At 42.3% G+C, this 19400-nt stretch overlaps 1 protein-coding gene and 1 long non-coding RNA gene across 2 annotated transcripts in view; one reads left to right on the top strand and one right to left on the bottom strand.

Annotated features, from left to right (window-relative positions):
- The window catches only part of LOC117874800, a 32785-nt gene that overhangs the window by 6820 nt on the left and 6565 nt on the right, over positions 1–19400 (bottom strand). The gene's annotated exons all lie outside the window — the stretch shown is intronic.
- Positions 1801–12515, top strand: TAGAP (T cell activation RhoGTPase activating protein). Its single transcript, XM_034765294.1, has 10 exons — positions 1801–1937; positions 2414–2498; positions 2602–2655; positions 3349–3415; positions 4724–4893; positions 6068–6229; positions 6717–6826; positions 7581–7776; positions 8524–8641; positions 9980–12515. The coding sequence occupies exons 2-10, from the start codon at positions 2472–2474 to the stop codon at positions 11272–11274; spliced, it is 2199 nt and encodes a 732-aa protein (XP_034621185.1). The 5' UTR covers positions 1801–1937; positions 2414–2471; the 3' UTR covers positions 11275–12515.

Here is a 19400-nt window from a genome sequence, read left to right on the forward strand (position 1 = left end):
GGACTGTTGTGAAAAACTGGTGAAAATACGAGGTGCTGCACCAAGTAGTCTGGAATTTGCATTAGAGGTAAAGCAAAGTCTAAAATACCTATTTATCAGATTACAATCTACAGCAGTCATTCTTCAACTTTTGCATTGGTGACCCCTTTCACACAGCAAGTCTCTGAGTGTGACCCCCCATAAATTAAAAACACACTTATTTTATATTTAACACTATTAAAATGCTGGTGGATGAAGCGGGGTCTGGGAGTGGAGGCTGACAGCTTGCAACCCCCACATAATAACCCCCAGTTTGAGAACCCCTGATCTACAGGTATCCTGGCCCAGTTACTAGTTAAAGAAAAGGAAAGTGCAGATTATGTGTTCAGTACACTATTCTAATACTTGTAAAAAAAAAAAACACTGAAATGGATGTATGAGCCATTGATGAGTAAGAGAGAAAAATGGCCCCTCTCTCTTCCTGTCTGGAATAAATTTAAACCTTTACTTTCTTAATAATATTTCACACTTATGTAGCAGCTTTCATCTTTATTTTGCAAACATTACTGAATCTTCACAACATCCCTAGCAATATATCTGAGCATTGCTACCACCTGTCAGGGATGATCTAGATAATACTTAGTCCTGCCATGAGTGCAGGGAACTGGACTAGATGACCTCTTGAGGTCCGTTCCAGTCCTATGAGTCTCTTATTCTATCCCCATTTTGCAGATAATCAGAGGCAGAGAAGTGACTTCTACAAGGCCACAAAAGAAGTCAGTGTCAGACTCAGATTTATTTCTTACACAAAGCTGTTGTTAAGGAAGGGCACAGGGAGCTTTTACTGCAAGTTTCTTGACTTTTCATCAGTTTTATTCAAATCCCTTTTCATTATCTCGACAACTGGTTTTACTTTTAATAAACAGATTTACTTACCACTGCTACTAACAACTTAGATTTTTAAAATGGAAAAGCCTTTAAAATTCAGATTCACTTTTCACTTTATATGCAGTGTATTTATCTTTTGAACTGCACTCAACTGGGACAATGAAAAACTCGTTGTCACTCTCTAGTCAATTTCATTTTTTTTCGATTTTTCAGGAACTAGCCCAGTGCTGCAAAGGTTGTTGTTGCACTTGTTTAAAAACAACAGAGAGTCCTGTGGCACCTTTAAGACTAACAGATGTATCGGACCATAAGCTTTCGTGGATGAATACCCACTTCGTCGGATGCATGTGGGCATTCACCCACGAAAGCTTATGGTCCAATACATCTGTTAGTGTTAAAGGTGCCACAGGAGACTCTGTTGTTTTTTACAGATCCAGACTAACACGGCTATCCCTCTGATACTTGTTTAAAAACAGTTTCCATTGTAGTTTTTAAAAAATAATGCATAGAAACATGTCTATTGGTCTAAGGTGTCATGAAAAGCTTGACAACCCTAAATGTAGGGTCACCTTTAAACCGATGGTGTCTTTTTAATTGCAAAAGCTATGGCATTCTACTCGCACGGGGGTGTTAAACAGTGCAAATTGCCCTTTAAAACTTAATTTTAACCTGCCTACACGGCATCATCCTTTTCACACATCCTACCTGGTGACAGTGACGTTACACGGAACCTATACCTGCCAGATGACTCTTCTTTTCCATGCATAACAGCTACAAGGTTTTAAAAAAATAAAAGCACTGCAGCTGCCCTAAAAGGAAAGAGGAAGCTAGAACTTTGAAGTGTCGGTCAGAGAATCTTGTCCTGCCCCATGATGCTTCTTCCTGTCTCAGTTTGTGAATTTCCACCTTCCCCTATTCTCCGTTTATAATGCAGCACACGTGGGAGTAGAACTGTTTAGTCTCCTTCTGTCTCTGCAGAGGATTAGTAGCAGCAGAGAGAGTCATGCTGTTTCTCCTTTTCTCTATAGTTCGCTCGAGGTAAAAGAACTCTGGCTGGATACCATCCTCTGGTAAGCCCTGTTCTGCCTATGAAATGAAGGTACCCAATGAATATTAAAGTTAGTGTAATACTACAAATTTAGACTGCAGAAATTATGTGCTGGGGGAGGCGGTCACCCATTGCCATTGTGGCTGTTGTGCGTAGCTGATTGAGCGAGTTTAGTGTCGGATTTGAAAATTAGCACTGATGTAAGATTAGAGTTTTGTTATATGGTCTAGCTTTCAGCATTTATTATCTACTCCTTGCATGTAGTGAAAGTGAAAAGCTCTTTTTTAAAGGAAGGCATATCTATGGTAGTTGTACTAAATGCATTACAGATACAATTTCAACTTCCATAATAATGTTTTATAGTTTGCTAAGGATAGAGAGATTGACTTATTTCAAAATATATTTTAAATGATATTTTGGCTTCCAGTGGAGGCACAAAAGAATGGTTAAACGTTATGGTGGGTAATCGTTATTTCTTTGTCCATTCATTCTGAACAGGCAAACAAAAGAAACCAAGGGAACCAGAATCACTAAAGTTCCATCAACTAAATTCCTAATGAAGGTGTTAAGCAGCTGCAATGCTGTAAGTGTGTTTAATGAGTCAAAGGATCTACTTTACAAAACATTAATTTTTACAAATAATGTTGGAATAGTTTCTCACATTTTGTATTTCTTTTCTTTCTTAGCCAAAACCGCTAAATGCCAGCAATATGGAGACTTTGATTGAGTGCCAGTCAGAGGTAAACAATCTCTAACTCCATCCAATTCCTATTGTATGTTCATGTGTGATGCCCTGGCAAACCTGGGGCCAGATCCTCAGCTGGTGTAAATCGGCATCATTCTGCTGAAGTCAGTGGAGTTTGCTGATTTACATCAGCTGAGGATCCAGATCTTGTTGTGTGTTTAATTTGTGCCTTGTTTAGATATTACATCTAAAGAGCAAATATGCAGCAATGATATTTAAAGTTAGTTTAAGCAAGATTCAAAAAGAGATTGGATATTTTGAAGGATATCAAGAATATCCAGTCATAATGGTTAATGAAAATATTTTGGAATGTTTCAGGATTTAAGCAGATTTCTAATTATTAGAGATCAGAATAAGATCTACCGGTATGTGGAAGGCAGATTATCCCACATCTACCTACTGCAGGGATCTTACATCTTCCCCTGAAACATCTGGTGCTAGCCACTGTCAGGCTTGGGTATGACCCAGTCTGGCAATTCCGATGTTCCTAATAGCAACTTAAACATTAGGACTGGATAGTTTTATATACAGAGCTTACATTTAATTGCTAGACTTAATAATTAATTCTGTGATGCTACATTTTTCCATTTTGTATATGAAACATATCACAGGATTTTGAGATACAGATGTGGTTGGCTGTTGTTTTTTTATCTTTGTCTGCTTCATAACTGATTAACATTTATTTTAGGGCGATATCAAGAAATGCCATTTGTTGGTGTCGTGTGACAGTGAAGATGGGCTTTGCCATCTGATTGGTGAGTTTTGAAAAAAAACTTTCTTCTTACATAAGTGTTGAAAGCTGGTATTTCTGTAAAACTGAAGTTGATATATATATATGACTGGAAGCAGGAAAACAGAGTTTGTTGTAAATTGATATTATGTGTGTTAATATCACATTATGTGACATTGTTATTATTTTAAACCCTTAATTATCAGGACTTTAGTGAGCCACAGGTGCAGATCCTGCTAACCTCTAGCACACATAGCAAATTTTCCATTTCATTTTGGAGTTGGGATATTCAACTTCTGCAAAGAAGGCAACTTGTTTAGAAAACACTCCCATTTATGCTTTATGGGAAAAACATAAGCTTCAATACACTGTAATCTTCAAGTTCCCTACATGCCACCATGTATAAGATCCAGGTTCAAATCCAACCATGGGAGACTTAGGAACCTCAAACAACAGAAGGCTAGGAGTGTTGATGATATCCTCCAGGCATGTGTGCTCTGTTCTAGGGCATCCCCTTGTGGCTGGCTAGAACAAAACTTTAAAGTCTTAAAGCAGGTGTTGACCCACTGAGTCACTGCATTTGAGTTTCTGAAGCATAAAAAGAGGGCATTGAAACGGAGATAGACACAGAATTCATGCCCATTTGGACCTATCTACTACCCAGACTAGTTGCCACAAGAATTGAGATCCCATGGCATATATCCATAGCTTGCATCCAGTGGGCCAGCGACAAAACACATATGTAGATGGCCAGAGCCACCCACACCCAAACAGAAAAAAGTCCATATCTACTAAAGAAAAAAGGGCCAGTGAGTGATCTATGAGAAGCGTGGAGCACTGGTATCCACAAGGTGCAAGATATGAAAGGATGTGCTTGTAATCAATGCTTTGCAAGGTGCTGAAAAGAAAGAAAGAAAGAGCCCCCACTTCCATGAACCCACTAATAGGGACAAATAGCAGGGTCAAATAATGTAGTGAAAGAAAATTCATAATACTGCAAACTGCAGATCCGCTACTGTTGAATCAACCACAAAAGCAGTTCTTGGGCTGCGTACGTTCCTGCTGTAAGTCTAGTGCTAAGAGGAAACAGTGAGTACGACATAGAAACAGGAAAGGTGCTGTCTTTATAGGGATGGTCAGAGTGGTACAGTTTAAGGACTTGTTTCCTTAGTAACAGTTCAGCGGTCTTTCAGTTTAGCTTTGCTCTGTTTAGCTTAGCATCCTTATTTTAATGTGTATTGTGGATATTATTTCCTCTGTCACAGAGCATACCCACAGTAGTTTTCTCACACTCACTTTCCTTTCATTTTTGTTTTGCTTTTGCTTGTAATAGACGGTAATAAGAAAAGAAAGAAGGTGATATCATGGCCCTTCGCGCTGCGATGGAACTCTACAATATCAGAGTCCTCGGGACATTTAGAATCTGATCTGAAGACTTCTCTGTTTGATCAGCCTCTGTCAATTGTCTGTGGTGAAGATGACACACTCCCCAAACCCATCCAGGTAAGCAAACAGCTAGTAGTAGTCATTTAGTACTTTTTATGTCTAATGAGGGGCAGTATGTCCAAGTGGGTAGGGCACTAGACTAGCATTCAAGAGACCTCAGCTCTGCTTCTGGGTCTGCTGATGACCTTAGGCATGTCACTTCAGATCTCTCCTCAGTTTCCACATCTGTTAAACAAGGCTAATGATACCTCAATTTGTAAAGTGTTTTGAGACCTACCAATGAAAATCTCTGTATAAGAGCTTGGTATTAATATTCATGTGCAAATAATAGTGCTACTAAGCAAGACGGGGATTTTCCTGTGTTCTAGAAAAACCCAATCCCTCAACTCCCATGGTCTTCAATGAGAATTACACACGCGAGGATTACAGACTAAGGGACTATACAAAAAACTGCATGGATTAGACCATCATAAGTCAGTAGAAAAGCAGCAGCTGAAAAGCTGTGAAGTTCAGGGTGAGGGAGAGGCTTGGCTTGATTCAGTATAGAAAAAGGGGGTAGTCGCAGAGTTCAGATGCTAATCCAAAGTTTGAGGGTATTCAGATGTGGGGGGTTGGGTTCAGCCCCTCTAGCTTGTGTTAGAAGTGTGGTCCACTGGCAAGGGCACTGATCTGGGAGTCAGGAAAAGTGAGTTACCTTCTTGATCATGTCATAGGCATGTTTGATCTTGAGGAAGTCACTTCACCTTTAAAATATTTCAGAAGCATAAAGACATTATGAATGACATATTTCCCTGACAAAAGCACTCAGCTTTTGGGCAAACAACTTCTGGCCCACACAAATGCCTCCTCAACAAAGGAAGCATGGGTCGAGGCCACTTGGCAAGGGTACAATAAGCTTAGAACTGGACTTGGCCCACATTCAAGCAATGGATTTTTTTTTTCCAAAATGAGCTTCACTAGACATTCAATATGGGAGCGGGGACAAAAACATGAGTGCCCAATTTATCTCCTGCTGGAAATCAGGAGTAATGCCACTGAAGTTGATGTAAAGTTAAAGTGAGAGAAAAGTCAAGCCCTTAAAGTGTAATTTATTGGAAATCAACACTAGATGGTATCCCACTTTAAGTCAGTGCGGCTCCCAGTTAAACATGCTTATATCTTTAATAACACAGTTATGCTCTATATGGCCTTCCTTACCATTCTTCCATTCCTCTATGTGTGTTTCCTATAGGATATCCTTACTACACTGTACTTTAAAGGACCTTTCACTGAAGGAATATTCAGAAAAGCTGCCAATGAAAAAGCACGCAAGGAGTTGAAGGAAGAACTGAACTCAGGAGGAAAGGTTGACTTGGAAAGCAAACCCGTGCATCTGTTAGCAGTGGTCTTTAAGGTAAATGCACCTGACCCCTAGCTGTGAGAGTAAATTTCTAACAGGAATGGGCAAATTAGTAACTAGAACAGATCCTAACCTGGAACCAAAATTAAAACCAAAGTGAAGATAGACTAAACTTTTTAAGCTTCAGAAAAAGTTGATAACCTTTTTCATTTCTTATTTTATTTTTCTCCCACTGACTTCCAGTTCTTACGTGACCTTGAACAAGTCACTTCATAGCCTCAGTTTTCCCCTCTGTAAAATGGGGATAATTATATTTTATCTTTCTTTGTGAAGCACTTCATGCTGTTTTGTATATATTCATACAACGTACATAAATGGTTGTGTGTGTATATATATGTACCTCATATACCACATAGCTAAAATTGATTAGCATTGTGCTGAGTCAGTCATGGTAATAATCAAAAGGCAAGAAACGTCTTTATGTTCATTTCATGGTAAATGGTATTATCCAAATGCTAAACCAAAGGTCTCTTCATTGCAGGATTTCCTACGAAATATCCCAGATAAGCTACTTTCATCTGAACTTTATGACGAGTGGATGACAGTGATGGAGAAGCAGAGCAATCCTGACAGAATTGAAGGATTGAAAGAGTAAGTTTTGCAATCAGTCCCATTGATATGGAGAATCCAAATCCAGTGACCTGTCTGGAAACATTTCCACTCATGTCATTTGTAGAAAGTTGGTGCAACTCCTCCAGTGGTTAATTTTGGAGTGAAAACGGTGCAGAACAGCATTTCTCTAGTAACAATACTATCCTAATGTATGTGAGATAGATTTAAAAAACATAAGACCTCCAGAATAATGAACAAACAGGCTTGCAATGTTTTGATGATTAATGCTGTACATCAACAGTGGACAGTCAATTGGGGCCTCATCCAAAGCTCATTGAAGTCAATGGAAAAACTTCCATTGGTTTGAACCTGGTCCTGGGAAAACAAAAAATGTCATTCTTGTGGGGGGAAAAAACAGAAAAATATAAATTATAAATAACAGCTGACTTATATGAAATCACTGTAAGCTACATAACATGATTTTAGATGTGTTAAGGATCAATATTATTGAACCTCTCCAGTGATATTTCTAGATTGCATATCATTTATTAACATTGTTTGTTAGAATACTTTTAAAATAAATTAACGCTTGCTTGTCGGTCAAGACGTTATGGTTAGCCACACAGTCAGCTGCTGTTGGGGATTTTTGAATGATAGTTTTGTAAAACAGTTAAAAAAATCATTTTCCTCTTTTTAGAGGAAGTGTCATGTATGGGAGCTAAACTGAAACTTGTTCCCATAAAGAAGAGGTCATTGTCACCTACTTAATTTTGCATTTTTTCATGTTTCTTAGGGTTGCAGACAAATTACCAAGACCAAATCTCCTCTTGCTCAAGCATTTGGTCTTTGTGCTTCACCATCTCAGCAAAACCTCTGAGGTCAACCGGATGGATTCCAGCAATCTTGCTATCTGCATTGGGCCAAACCTGCTGACTCCAAAGCACGCTGAAACCTTACCACTCGAAGTCCAGAAACAGATGAATGACAAGGTTAGTTTGGCTTCCTCCCTCTGCTCCCCTAAACAGACCCTTACCATTACTATTTGCCTTCAGAAGCTAAGTGAGACACCACTACCAACCATCTCTGGGTCAACCCTTCACTGGTCTATTCAGAAACAGGTCATCAAGTCTCTGTGTCTCATCATCTACATTGTACAAACAACGAGTTGGCCTACAGTACACGCTACTCATATTTCCAGCTCCTGAATACAAATGTACTGAACACATATATATCAATAAAATATACAGTGCGTGTGTATATCTATATATCTAGGTATACACACACACATAACTCTCAATTGAAGAATACTGTAAGTCTTCTGAGCAGATCCACATATCCATAGGTCCAGGACTCCTGTTCCAAGGTGGCCCATTATGTAGCATGAGGCTAACATTTTCACAGGATCCATCCATTCCTGCAAGCCCTTCATCGTTCAGCATGGTTCTGTTCAAAGATACCTTGCTGTCTGATACATGGAACTCTTTATAAAGGAGTGGCTTAACCTAATGTTGTAGCAGCTACCCAGCTGCTGCAGTATTATATGCAAAAGTACTGTACCATATTATGAAAGATTATTATATACTATACACTATGTTCTTTGTACCCCTTCGGTTAAAATAAATTCATTAACATAGATCTTAAACTGCAAAATAAGAACAAAACCAGTGCCAGTTATGAAACTGCCAGTTCAAATGCTTAGTTTAACACACACAAAAATACTTATTTTATTTTCACAGGTTAAGACATTAGTGGAATTCCTCATTGATAACTACTTTGAAGTATTTGGGGAGGATATATCTTTGCTCTTCAGTCCATCGGCTGACGATTCACTGGAACACACCGACAGCTCCACAGGTACTATGATGTGTTGATGTATTTTACATATTGGGTGTATTGGACCCACTCCACATTTGGATAAATAATATCCCTGTATATATTTATGCATGGGAGCTGGTCTATCAAGTTATTGAAGCACGTTTATCTTAAAATGTATTAAAATTTTACTGAAAGTACAGAGGTTTTCTGGGTGCCAGACACAAACTGATAATGTTATTTTATTGGAGCATGCTCTACATGCTAAAGAAGTCACTTAAAATGACAATATCCCACAAGGCTAGACTCATTCCCAATGCCAAGCATCAGCTGCTCATACAGTTTATAAAATCATAATATTCATAGCCTCTCACAGGACTCTATGCTGCAAGGTGCTGAGTGCCCTCAGCTCCCATTGAAGTTGGTAGGAATTGAGGGGACTCAACACCTCACGGTGTTGAGTCCATAATGATCATTAAATGTCCTCTTAGTGGAACTTCATGAGGTCCAAATGTCACCCTCTGTGTACGTGTAGCTGCCAATGGAGTCACATCCAAGGGCTGAAAGTTGTACATTATGGGCCAGATTGTTCCTGCCCGTGGGCAGGTATGTAAGAGGGAATAAGGACCTTTTCCCACTATGAATCCTTTGACAGGTGCCAAGCACAATCCCAAATCTGTGTGCTCCCTGAGTGCAGGGACCTTAGGTCTCATTATTGGCAGCTCTAGAAACCCTCAAGGAGGGGATGGTTCCATAACCATGTCCCAACATCTTGCAGAGGTGCTGGCCCAGTGTGGGGAGAGTATATGCTGTCCCTTTACAAAGGCAGTCAGAGCAGCTGCCCTACGCCAGCCCCTACCCTAAACTAAGTTAAAATCGCAGTTCAACCCCATGGATTTTAAGGAGACCCACTATCCTTTTTGATATAAATGGTTAAGAAGATTGTTCCTAAAAAGAACTATGAACATTGAAACAAATGTGCCTGATTGGGAAGCTATAGAATACAGTGATTGCTCATAGCTGTTTTTTCTTTTCTACTTGTTTTCTTCTATCCCCATTCATAAAATTGTTTACCTTCCTTTCTCCCTCTTTAGCCCTCCTAAAAATATTATGCTACAGTTAGTTGGGTATAAACCTGAATTTAGTGAATTTGTCAGATAAGAACTCATGAGGTGTTCGACTGAACTACATGGGTCAGATTCTCAATTGATATAAATTGCTGTAGTTCCACTGAAGTCAGTTTACATCAGCTGAGGATCTGGCACCATAACTATGAATAAATGGAGATCAGCACATCAATAATGGTTATTTTCAAGTAGTTTTTCAGGTTATTTTCAAGCTTGGCACGTAATGTACTGACAATTTCTTCCTCTCCCACAGAACTGTTATCTCCCACTCAGCAAAATGACTCTGCCTACGACAGCACTGATCCCGAGGCTGAATGCAGCTCCAGCATTTCTCAAATCAAGCAGCTCCAGAAGGCCAAAGGGAAAACCAGTAGCCTGAGAAGTAGAGACCCACAATGCCAAAAACCACAGGACCTCCCCCCCCTTGCCTCTTCACTAACCGTTTTTAAAAACTCCATAAGCACACTGGATAGGAGATTCTCTGAGCCAGACATGTCCTTGCAGGACTGCCTTGACAGCAAGATAAGGAGCCAGAAGCTAACCAAAAGTGAGGATAACTTCACCATCCAGCAGGAACAGCTGAGGTTGCAAGGTCAAGAACTGGAAAAGCGCCTGCCAGGGGAATTTTTTCCTGGAGGTCACTATAGGACTAAAAAGCCACTAAACCTAAGTGTGAAAACCAACTTGCCATCAGAATTATCAAGTGGCTCATTACCCAAAACATCCTCCAACTGTTCCTTGGATAGCTCCTTATCCAATTCTGACTGCTCTGTCTTTACCAGCTCACCATTAGTTTCTCCTTCCAGTCCCAAGAGAAACTTCGTAACCAGACCCCAGTCCTTTTCCACCAAGACTGCTGATGAAAGTGATACACCCATCAGAGAGTTCAAAAAGCACTCCATGTCATTTTCTTTTGCAACCCGCAAGAAAGTGCTAACAAAAACTCAAAGTTGGGAGCCTGGAAAAGCTATGGGCTTTCAAAGAAACAGCTTCAAGAAGGACTCAAAGAAAGAAAATCAGTTTTCAGGTAGAATAGTCCAGGAACACTGTACCAACAATGGCAAACCATTATCTGTGGTATATCAATCAAGGTCTCGTTTCAGGTCAGCTGATGAGGTATTTAGAGAAGTGGACCAGAAAAATCCTGGCAAACCACCATCGTATGAAGAGGCTACTAAAAACTGCCTGGCTGCTAAGGTCCCTTCATACAGTACCTTAACAATTCAGAATATGAGAGCAACTGTGTCAAATCAAGACTCTTTGCTTCCTCATCCATGTCTCAGCAATAGAGAGGTTACAACAGATACATATCAGAAGGATCTACCCTTTGACAGACTTTTTGTGGTAAATGATTCTCAGATACAAACTGAAACCATTGACATTGGAATAAATTCCCGTGCAAGTTTACCTGTAACCCCTCGAGTTTATCGTCTCAGGTCTATGTCTGAGTCCTATCAAAAGAACAAACAAGAGTATCTGACACGACGATGCAGTCAGCCAGTCTTTGAGGTTGACCAGCTCAAATATGCTAAGGAATCCTATGTTTAAATAGACTGTCCATTCTCAACACAATGTACAAATAGTTGTCTTGCAAAATATCGTCCACATTTTACTTTAAAAGGACCAAGATTAAGCTAGCTTGGCGTGAACACTTCTTTTGCATAAAACTTTTCTGAAACTGGGTGTCAGCCTAATGTATCATGTTTTTCCAGCTTTGGGTGTGTGTGGTGCATTATAATGTAAAAAAGTGTATATACTGCACATAATATATTACACTGAAAGAAAATAGTAGAAATGTTAGAGCTGTGTGATAGAGTGTTGTGTTTCTATCCTTCAGAGGTCACTTTCAGGGCTGGGAGGGCCAAAACTTATCCCACTTGCCTTTTCTCCTATATATGTATGATGGCTTTGTGTAATTTGCTATATGTTTTTTCCCCTCTAACATAATACATTGCTGATTTTTTTTTAATTTAAAAAATGGGTCAGCAATCCTTCAGTCCCAGAATTTGAGACATTAGAGATGGAAAATAACTGTTTCATCATCTAGTCCAGTCCCACCCTCTCCTACTGCAGGATTGCGCCTCACAACATACTTTTCTAGAGCTCTGTCTGGTTTTAAATGACTGAAGCAATGTTTCCACCACTTACCTTGGGATACTACTTCACACTCTAATAAACCTTACTCTTATGAAGCTACTCCTACAATTCAAGCTAAATTTCCTTTCTCTTGATTTTAATCTCATCACTCCTAGTTATACTCATTGTTGCCCTCCTAAACAATCCCTCTCCCTCCTTGGTGGTTAGGAGTGCAACCTTACAACAACTAATCGGCATTATTATGTAGTCAATCATGATCTCCAATCAAAACCAGGGACCTATTTTATAAGGCATGTACATAAACATTGTAAGAGACAGTCCCTGCCCTGAAGAGTTTATAGTCTAAATAGACAGGGCACACAGAGGTGGGAGAAAGGAAGTATTGTTACCCCATTTTACAGAGTACATGAACAAGAAAAATCCTGCAAGTAAACATTTCACACTCAAGCTTCCAACAGCTCTTTAAAACCTACAGTGAGGAACATTTTAGTTATAAAAAATACTTGACAGTGTCTTTTAACCTTATAAGAATAAAAATGACTGGAAGTGTAATGTGTTTTCACATGTAGTAACTCACATGTTAATAGCACTTATCTCCAGTTTATGGTTCAATGTCTTGAACCAGGACTGAGGAGACTTTTTGGTTTTTCCTCCAATGTAATTTCACTACAATAAAGCACTTTTTTTCTGCACGTCTAATTGTTATGATATTTTATTCATGGTCTCTTTCTTTTTACAAACATTCACACACTATCTGCATAATGTGACATACCCAGGTAATAGGATATCAACTAATTGCTAATTATTGATTAGCATTACTACTACTATTGCAGCTTTCAGAAATTGAGAGCTGAGTCTGGCACTCAGAATATCTCTCCAAGCAACCAGGTTATGTTGGCACAAAGCAGCATTAGTTCTGGGTGCAGGTGGGGGAGTTGCAAGGGGCTGATGCTGTGGGAAAGGTTGGTAACAGTTGTCAGAATGTTGGTGCAGGCAGGGAGATGGCAGCCTGCTGAGGCAGCCGCTTTCCAGAGAATTTGCCTCCAGCAAAGCTCTCCAGAGTTGTCAGATCTTACGGTTTTACCACAAGTCCTGTGAAACTTGGTGTTTTACTTGAAGCCCCAGCTCCTGAACACAAGTGGATATGTAGAACCTCAGCTTTCATTTTTAAAAACTTAAGACTCTAGTCCTAATAGTTGCAGAGGTTCCCTGCTCTCTGTTTCAGTGCCCAGACCCACTCCAGCCTGGGGCAGCCATTCCTGGGCTGCAACATTCTCAGTCACTCTGTGGAGATGGCACATGTGTGGTTCAGTCACAGCAGAAGCTGTGAGAGATTTGGGCATACTCAGTGGGGACAGAACCCTGAGATTTTAGCTGCTAATCTGCACTGATCACGTGTAAACTGCAATTTTTCAAAGGCTCATAACAGCTAAATTGGGCAGATTTTCACAGGAACACCTAAAGGCACATCCCCCCATATACAAGTCACTCCCTGCTAAAGTTCAAGTCACCATAATTTTTTAAAATGGACAAAAATTGTATTTTCCCTAGTCCTGGTTTCAGAAATGACTGAACTGTTTTGGCTGACATTTTCTGGAAAACTTCAGCCTGCGACAGCCACACAACATGGAAAACTTCATCCCAAATGGTTAAAGTTAGGCAAAGTTAGAAGCAACTGAAAACAGTGTTTTATAATAAGAAATATTGGGCAACCTTAATAACAGGTGGTGCAACCAGCCCCACCTTAATATATAGATTAGATAAAGATATGCTCACACTTCTACAAGGGCTATATAAATGTTTTTCAAACTCAGATAAAGGAATGTTCAAGCCAAAATTTGTCTTGGCCAATTGGCTAGTTTTCTATCCACATACACTGAGATGAGAACCATTCAACCCAAAATCGCTTGGCCCAGAGCTCATAGTCAGTCATTCCCACCATACCCAAACTAATGGGAGCTGGCAGAGGGGGAGAAAATACATACATGTATCTCCCACGCAGGAGCGCCGCCAGCTTTTTTGCCGCCCTAGGCAGCGGAAGGTCCCACCCCTGAAATGCCGCCCCCGACAGGGGCGGCGGAAGGCCCCCCCCCCGAAATACTGACGTCAACCAGGGCGGCCGAAGATCCAGCCGCCACGGTCACCGTACCCCAAATGTTAGTGCCCTAGGCGACCCCTAGGTCGCCTAATGAGTTGCACCAGCCCTGCTCCCACACAGCATCTCCCTATCATGGAAGGGAGAAAAAGCAGAATATTCATGAAGTCCAATAACAATCAAACTGAGGCCTGGAGCTTACCTAGAAAGCACTGTGTTCTCCCCATCCTGCAGCTCACTAGTGATCATTTAGTCTGATCCCCACAGGCCATTTAACTTCCCCAAAATAATTCCTAGAGCATATATTTTAGAAGAGCAACTAATCTTGATTTTAATATATCTACATGCGGAACAAATATTTAATAATGGCTCTTCAATCTAGCAGAGAAAAGTATAACACGATCCAATGGTTAATTATTCTCACTGTCAATAATCTACTCTTTCTTTCCAGTCTGAATTTGTCTAGCTTCAACTTCCAGCCATTGGATCTTGTCATACCTTACTCTGCCAGACTGAAAACCCATTACTAATTATTTGTTCCCCATGTAGACATTTATAGACTGTAATTACATCACCCCTTAACGTTCTCTTTGTTAAATTAAATAGATTGAGCTCTTTGAGTCTATCAACGTAAGGCATGTTTTCTAATCTTATAATCATTCTCATGGCTCTTGTCTGAACCGCCTCCAATTTATCAACATCCTTCTTGAATTGTTGGCACCAGAACTGGACACAGTATTCCAGCAGCAGTCACACCAGTGCCAAATACAGAGGTAAAATAACCTCCCTATCCTATTCGAGGTTCCCCTGTTTATGCATCCAGGATTGCATTCGTTCTTTTGGCCACAGCATGACATTGGGAGCTAATGTTCAGCTGATTACCCACCACAATCCCCAAATCTTTTTCAGTCACTGCTTCCCAGGATTGAGTCCTCCGTCTTTTAAGTATGACCTACATTTTTTGTTCCAAATGCATACATTAACATTTAGCCATATTAAAATGGATATTGTTTGCTTGTGCCCAGTTTACCAACCAATCTAAATCGCTCTGATTCTGTGATCTGTCCTCTTTATTATTTACCACTAACCAAATGTTAGTGTCATCTGCAAACTTTATCAATGGTAATTTTATGTTTTCTTTCGGGTCATTAATAAAAATGTTAAATAGCATAGGACCAAGAACTGATCGCTGCAGGACCCCACTAGAAATACACCTGCTTGATGATGATTTCCCTTTTACAATTACATTTTGAGACCTATCAGTTGGCACAAATTCAACGAGTTAAAAACTGGGTATGTTAATTTTATATGATTCTAATTTTTAATCACAATATCATGTGGTACCAAGTACAGGCAGACCATGCATCCAAATGGAGCTCCTTGACTTCAACAGGACTTCATGAAGCTGAAAGGGTCCACCCATGTGTAAGGGGACTGTTGCCCCCTTACTAACATTCAGTGGGGGTGTTTTGGTTGGCTAGCTCCCAGCACTAAAAGGGAAAGCGTCAATGGGAAATCAGGAGCCTGAGACTGACAGTCCCCAGGAACAATGGCGAGAGGCCAATGCTCCAGATCAGCCTGATTGACAGGGCGGGCAGGCTAATCAGCATGACAGGAGGCCAGGGTGGGTCCCGTCCTCCATGTGAGTTGGAATTGCCTGGGTCAGACTCTGTGGGGCTGAGCTAAGGAGAAAGCAGGGGCCCAAGCTGAGCTGGAGAGCAGAACCGTGCCAGATCCAGAGGGGCCAGAGGCGCAGCCACAGAGCCAGAGACGCAGCCCAGGGAGAGCAGATCCTGTGCTGGGAGCAGAGCTGCAGCCACAGAGCCAGGTGTGGTGAGCAAGTGAGGCCAGCCAAGGGGGGACCTGGGGCAAACGGCCCAGCGCAGAAAGACACCCCTAGCCAAGGGCCCTTGCAGGCCAGACCGGGAGGGGGACCTTAACCTGATGGGGGGCTGACGCTGGGAAGAAGGGTCCCACCACTCAAAGCCCGGAGATGTGTGGCCACCACCATTGCAAGTGTCCAACCCACAGCATACCTGCAGCACAGCCAGGGCCTGAGAAGGAAATATGGGACCTACAAGGAACAGACTGCCCTGATGTCCAGAGACACTGTTTGTGATGTTCCCCTGCCACAGAGCGGGGTGATGTGTTTTCCTTTAACCTCTCCCATTTTTCCTTATTCTTTTCTTTAGATTAATTGTTAATTAAACAACTTGTATTTGCTTTAAATTGTATGGAATAATCAGTGGGTCAGGGAGGTGCCCAGTGCAGAGAAGACACCCTAGCTCCTGTCCTAGGTGACCACAGCAGGGTTGGGGGTTGAGCCCCCCAGGAATCCTGGGCCCAGCCTTGTTGGGGTTACGAGGACTCTGCCAGACAGGAGAGTGGAAGGGGAGCCCTCAAGGGCAGGGAGGCCTCTGGGTAAAGGGAGTGGGAGCGAGGACTCAGATCCTTTTGCTAGCCCACTTCACCGAGGTAGTGCAGAAGCCAGGAAAGTTCCCCACAATAGCGGGACCATTCCCCTGCTTACACATGCACAGCTGTTTGAAAGATCAAGGCCTTATATGCTACAGTGGTGTGTGCTATAGACAACCTTACAATAAATAAAGATTAGTCTGAAATCACAAGCCATTTTTTCTTCAGCCTCACCAAAGCAATGTCATCTTCTTGTCCCATGCTCTTTGGGACCTTTCCTGTTATGTTTTTCTCTTCTCTGAGGCAAGGCATTGCCAGCTAAGTTCCCTCTAAGCTGCATGGCCACGCTGCCTTGCAGCTATTAAGCCCCATGCAGGGGCTCAGGGCTGCAGCAGGGAGAGATGCCTGGACCTGCCGCAGCAAGGCGAGTAGCCCCTCCCCACCGGACCGAGCACGGACCTGCCCCGGACTTGCCGCAGCTGGGGAAGAGGAGCCCCTCCCCCGGCCCAGGCCCACCAGAGCTGCCAGGAAGAGGAGCCCCTCCTTCTACCCAACCCAGCCCCGCCGTAGCTGCCGTAACAGGGGAGAGGCACCTCTCCCTCGGCTCCAAGCTGCTGCAGCGGGAGAGGGCTGGGGGAGTCCTCTCTCCCCACTGCAGCCCAGGGAAGCCTGCACCCCAAACCCCTCATCCCTGGCCCCACCCCAGAGCCCGCACCCCAACCCTCTGCCTCAGCCCTGAGCCACCTCCCGCACTCTGAAACCCTCATCCCCACCCCAAAGCCTTCACCCCTAGCCAGAGTTCTCACCCTCTGCCCCCAACCCTCTGCCCCAGCCCTGAGCCCCCTCCCGCACTCCAAACCCCTCAGCCTCATCCCCACCACCTGAATTTTGTTATGTGCGCCAATATGAAGTTGATATGTCACATACCACCTCCATATTGGCACACAACAAAATTCATTCCACACATGGACATAAAAAATTAGAGGGAATACTGATTGCCAGCATAATCTAGTACACCACTGCTTGCTATCTGTCCAGTCAGGGTCATGGAGTAGCAGCTCTCTCCCATTCTAGCTCCCCCTGTTGTCTGGGGAACACACCTACTTCTGGGAAATGGAAGAACCAAACAGATACTGAATTCCTTGGGGTTTTTTGTTTTTTTTTGGAAAGATCTAATGCTGTATGTGAATAATTGACTAACGATGATACACTGTTATTATCATGGATATGTCCGATTTTTTGTGTGTACAGAAAACACTTAGCAGCAAACAAATGCATTGAATTCCTTCCACTGTCACAGTGCCATGAGGTCCCCCTAGAAAGTCTTTCATGTTGCTTCACAAGGATTCCAAATAAAGCTCTTAATTCTGAAGGATCCCCCCACCCCCACTTTAGAATCATAACACCAATTTTGGCTTGTCTACATTTGCCCCTTTTTCCTAACATTTCCCATCATGGTTACTACCTGTGCACCTCTCCCAGGAGAAGCAACCGTGGGAGCACTAGTGAAGACCCATCGCTGGCTTTCAACTACTGTGTTGTCTAACTCTGCTCAAAGCAGGTGTAAATGATAAAAGGGCGAGATTCTAATACTACATAAGGAACTACTGAACGTAAGGGTAAGATGAGGCCCTGAAACAGAAACCCTTGTATCAGAGGCCCGTTATGAGGCCTAAGGCCTGAACTACAGTAATGGTCAAGACTTTGTTAACATAAAGCAAAGTTAAGCTGTGAGCAAGAGGCAGGCCCTGCTCAGAGTCTGGCAAGGAGAGGGCTGATGTTGCAAAAACACACATACCTAAAAGGTACTGGACTCTAGAGATATAAACAAATACCGGGATGGTACCAGAACACTCCGATACTAGCACATTCCAGACAGATAACAAGGAACATGCTGACCCATCCTAAAGAAAGGGGCAAAAGGGGAATATGATGGACAGGGTTGTTTTGATCAAACCACCATGTACAAGGTGATAGGCAGCACCTTACTACGTAGAGGGGTTGTACCTCAATATGTCAGGAGTGAGGTGTAACTTGTTTGTACTGGTGTATAAGAATGCACCCCTGAGGGGTTGCCTTTGTCTGAGCTAGGGGGCAGTGGTAAATCCTGCCACTGACTGAACCAGTCCATTATCAGGGAGCACATATGTACTAGCAGAACTGTAGACATCTGATCCAGGGAGCTAGACTGTGTTTTGTTTGGCAATAAACCTAGCCGGGTGCCTTCGTACCTTATCGGAGTCTGTGGTCATTGGGGCTTCTCTTGGGGTCTGCTGTGCCAGCTATCTGCACATAGCCGGGGCAGCAGGCAGAGGGAACACACGCATGCAGCCGACTCTTATCAACATTGGAGCAGAGCACCACCACATTGCGGCTGTCTGACAACATTACTACTACCCAAGTTTTATTCATGCCTGATCCCCTCTGACCCTGACAACACTGACAAATAAGTTTCTTATTTTGATAAATTTACCTTGCTTTGAAGATTGATTCTCTTGGATTTTGTTACTATCCAATTAATTTTGAGAAGTAAGCTTGCAAGTTTTTTACTTTACAGGATATAACATATGTTACAAAAGAACTCTACATCCTGCACTGACAAAGATCACTAGAGTTTTAAACAGGCTAGTACAGGAGACACTAACATCTTGCCAGCTCAACAAGGACTCTCTCTGGGTAGATCTACACTGCAGCTAAAAACCCACAGCTGGCTCATGCCAGCTGACTCAGGCTCACAGGGGCTTGGGCTAAGAGGCTGTTTAATTGTGGTGTCAATGTCGAGGCTCAGGCTGCAGCCTGAGCTTTGGGATCCTCCCATCTCACAGGGTGCCAGACAACACCTGCTGCAGCCCGAGCCCACATATCTACACAGCAATTAAACAGCCCCTTAGCACAAGCCCAGGCCAGCTGGGGGGTTTTAATTGCAGTGTAGACATACCCTCTGTGATAGGATCAGAGTACTTCATAGGCTAATATGCACGCCATCAAGCTGCGGACTAACATGAAGCCAAGTACTTTCTCAAGATTTTTTTTTTTAAGTGAGATTGGGGTCTCCATAAAATGTTGA

The sequence above is a fragment of the Trachemys scripta genome, chromosome 3, assembly GCF_013100865.1.
Source record: "Trachemys scripta elegans isolate TJP31775 chromosome 3, CAS_Tse_1.0, whole genome shotgun sequence".
NCBI lineage: Eukaryota > Metazoa > Chordata > Testudines > Emydidae > Trachemys > Trachemys scripta.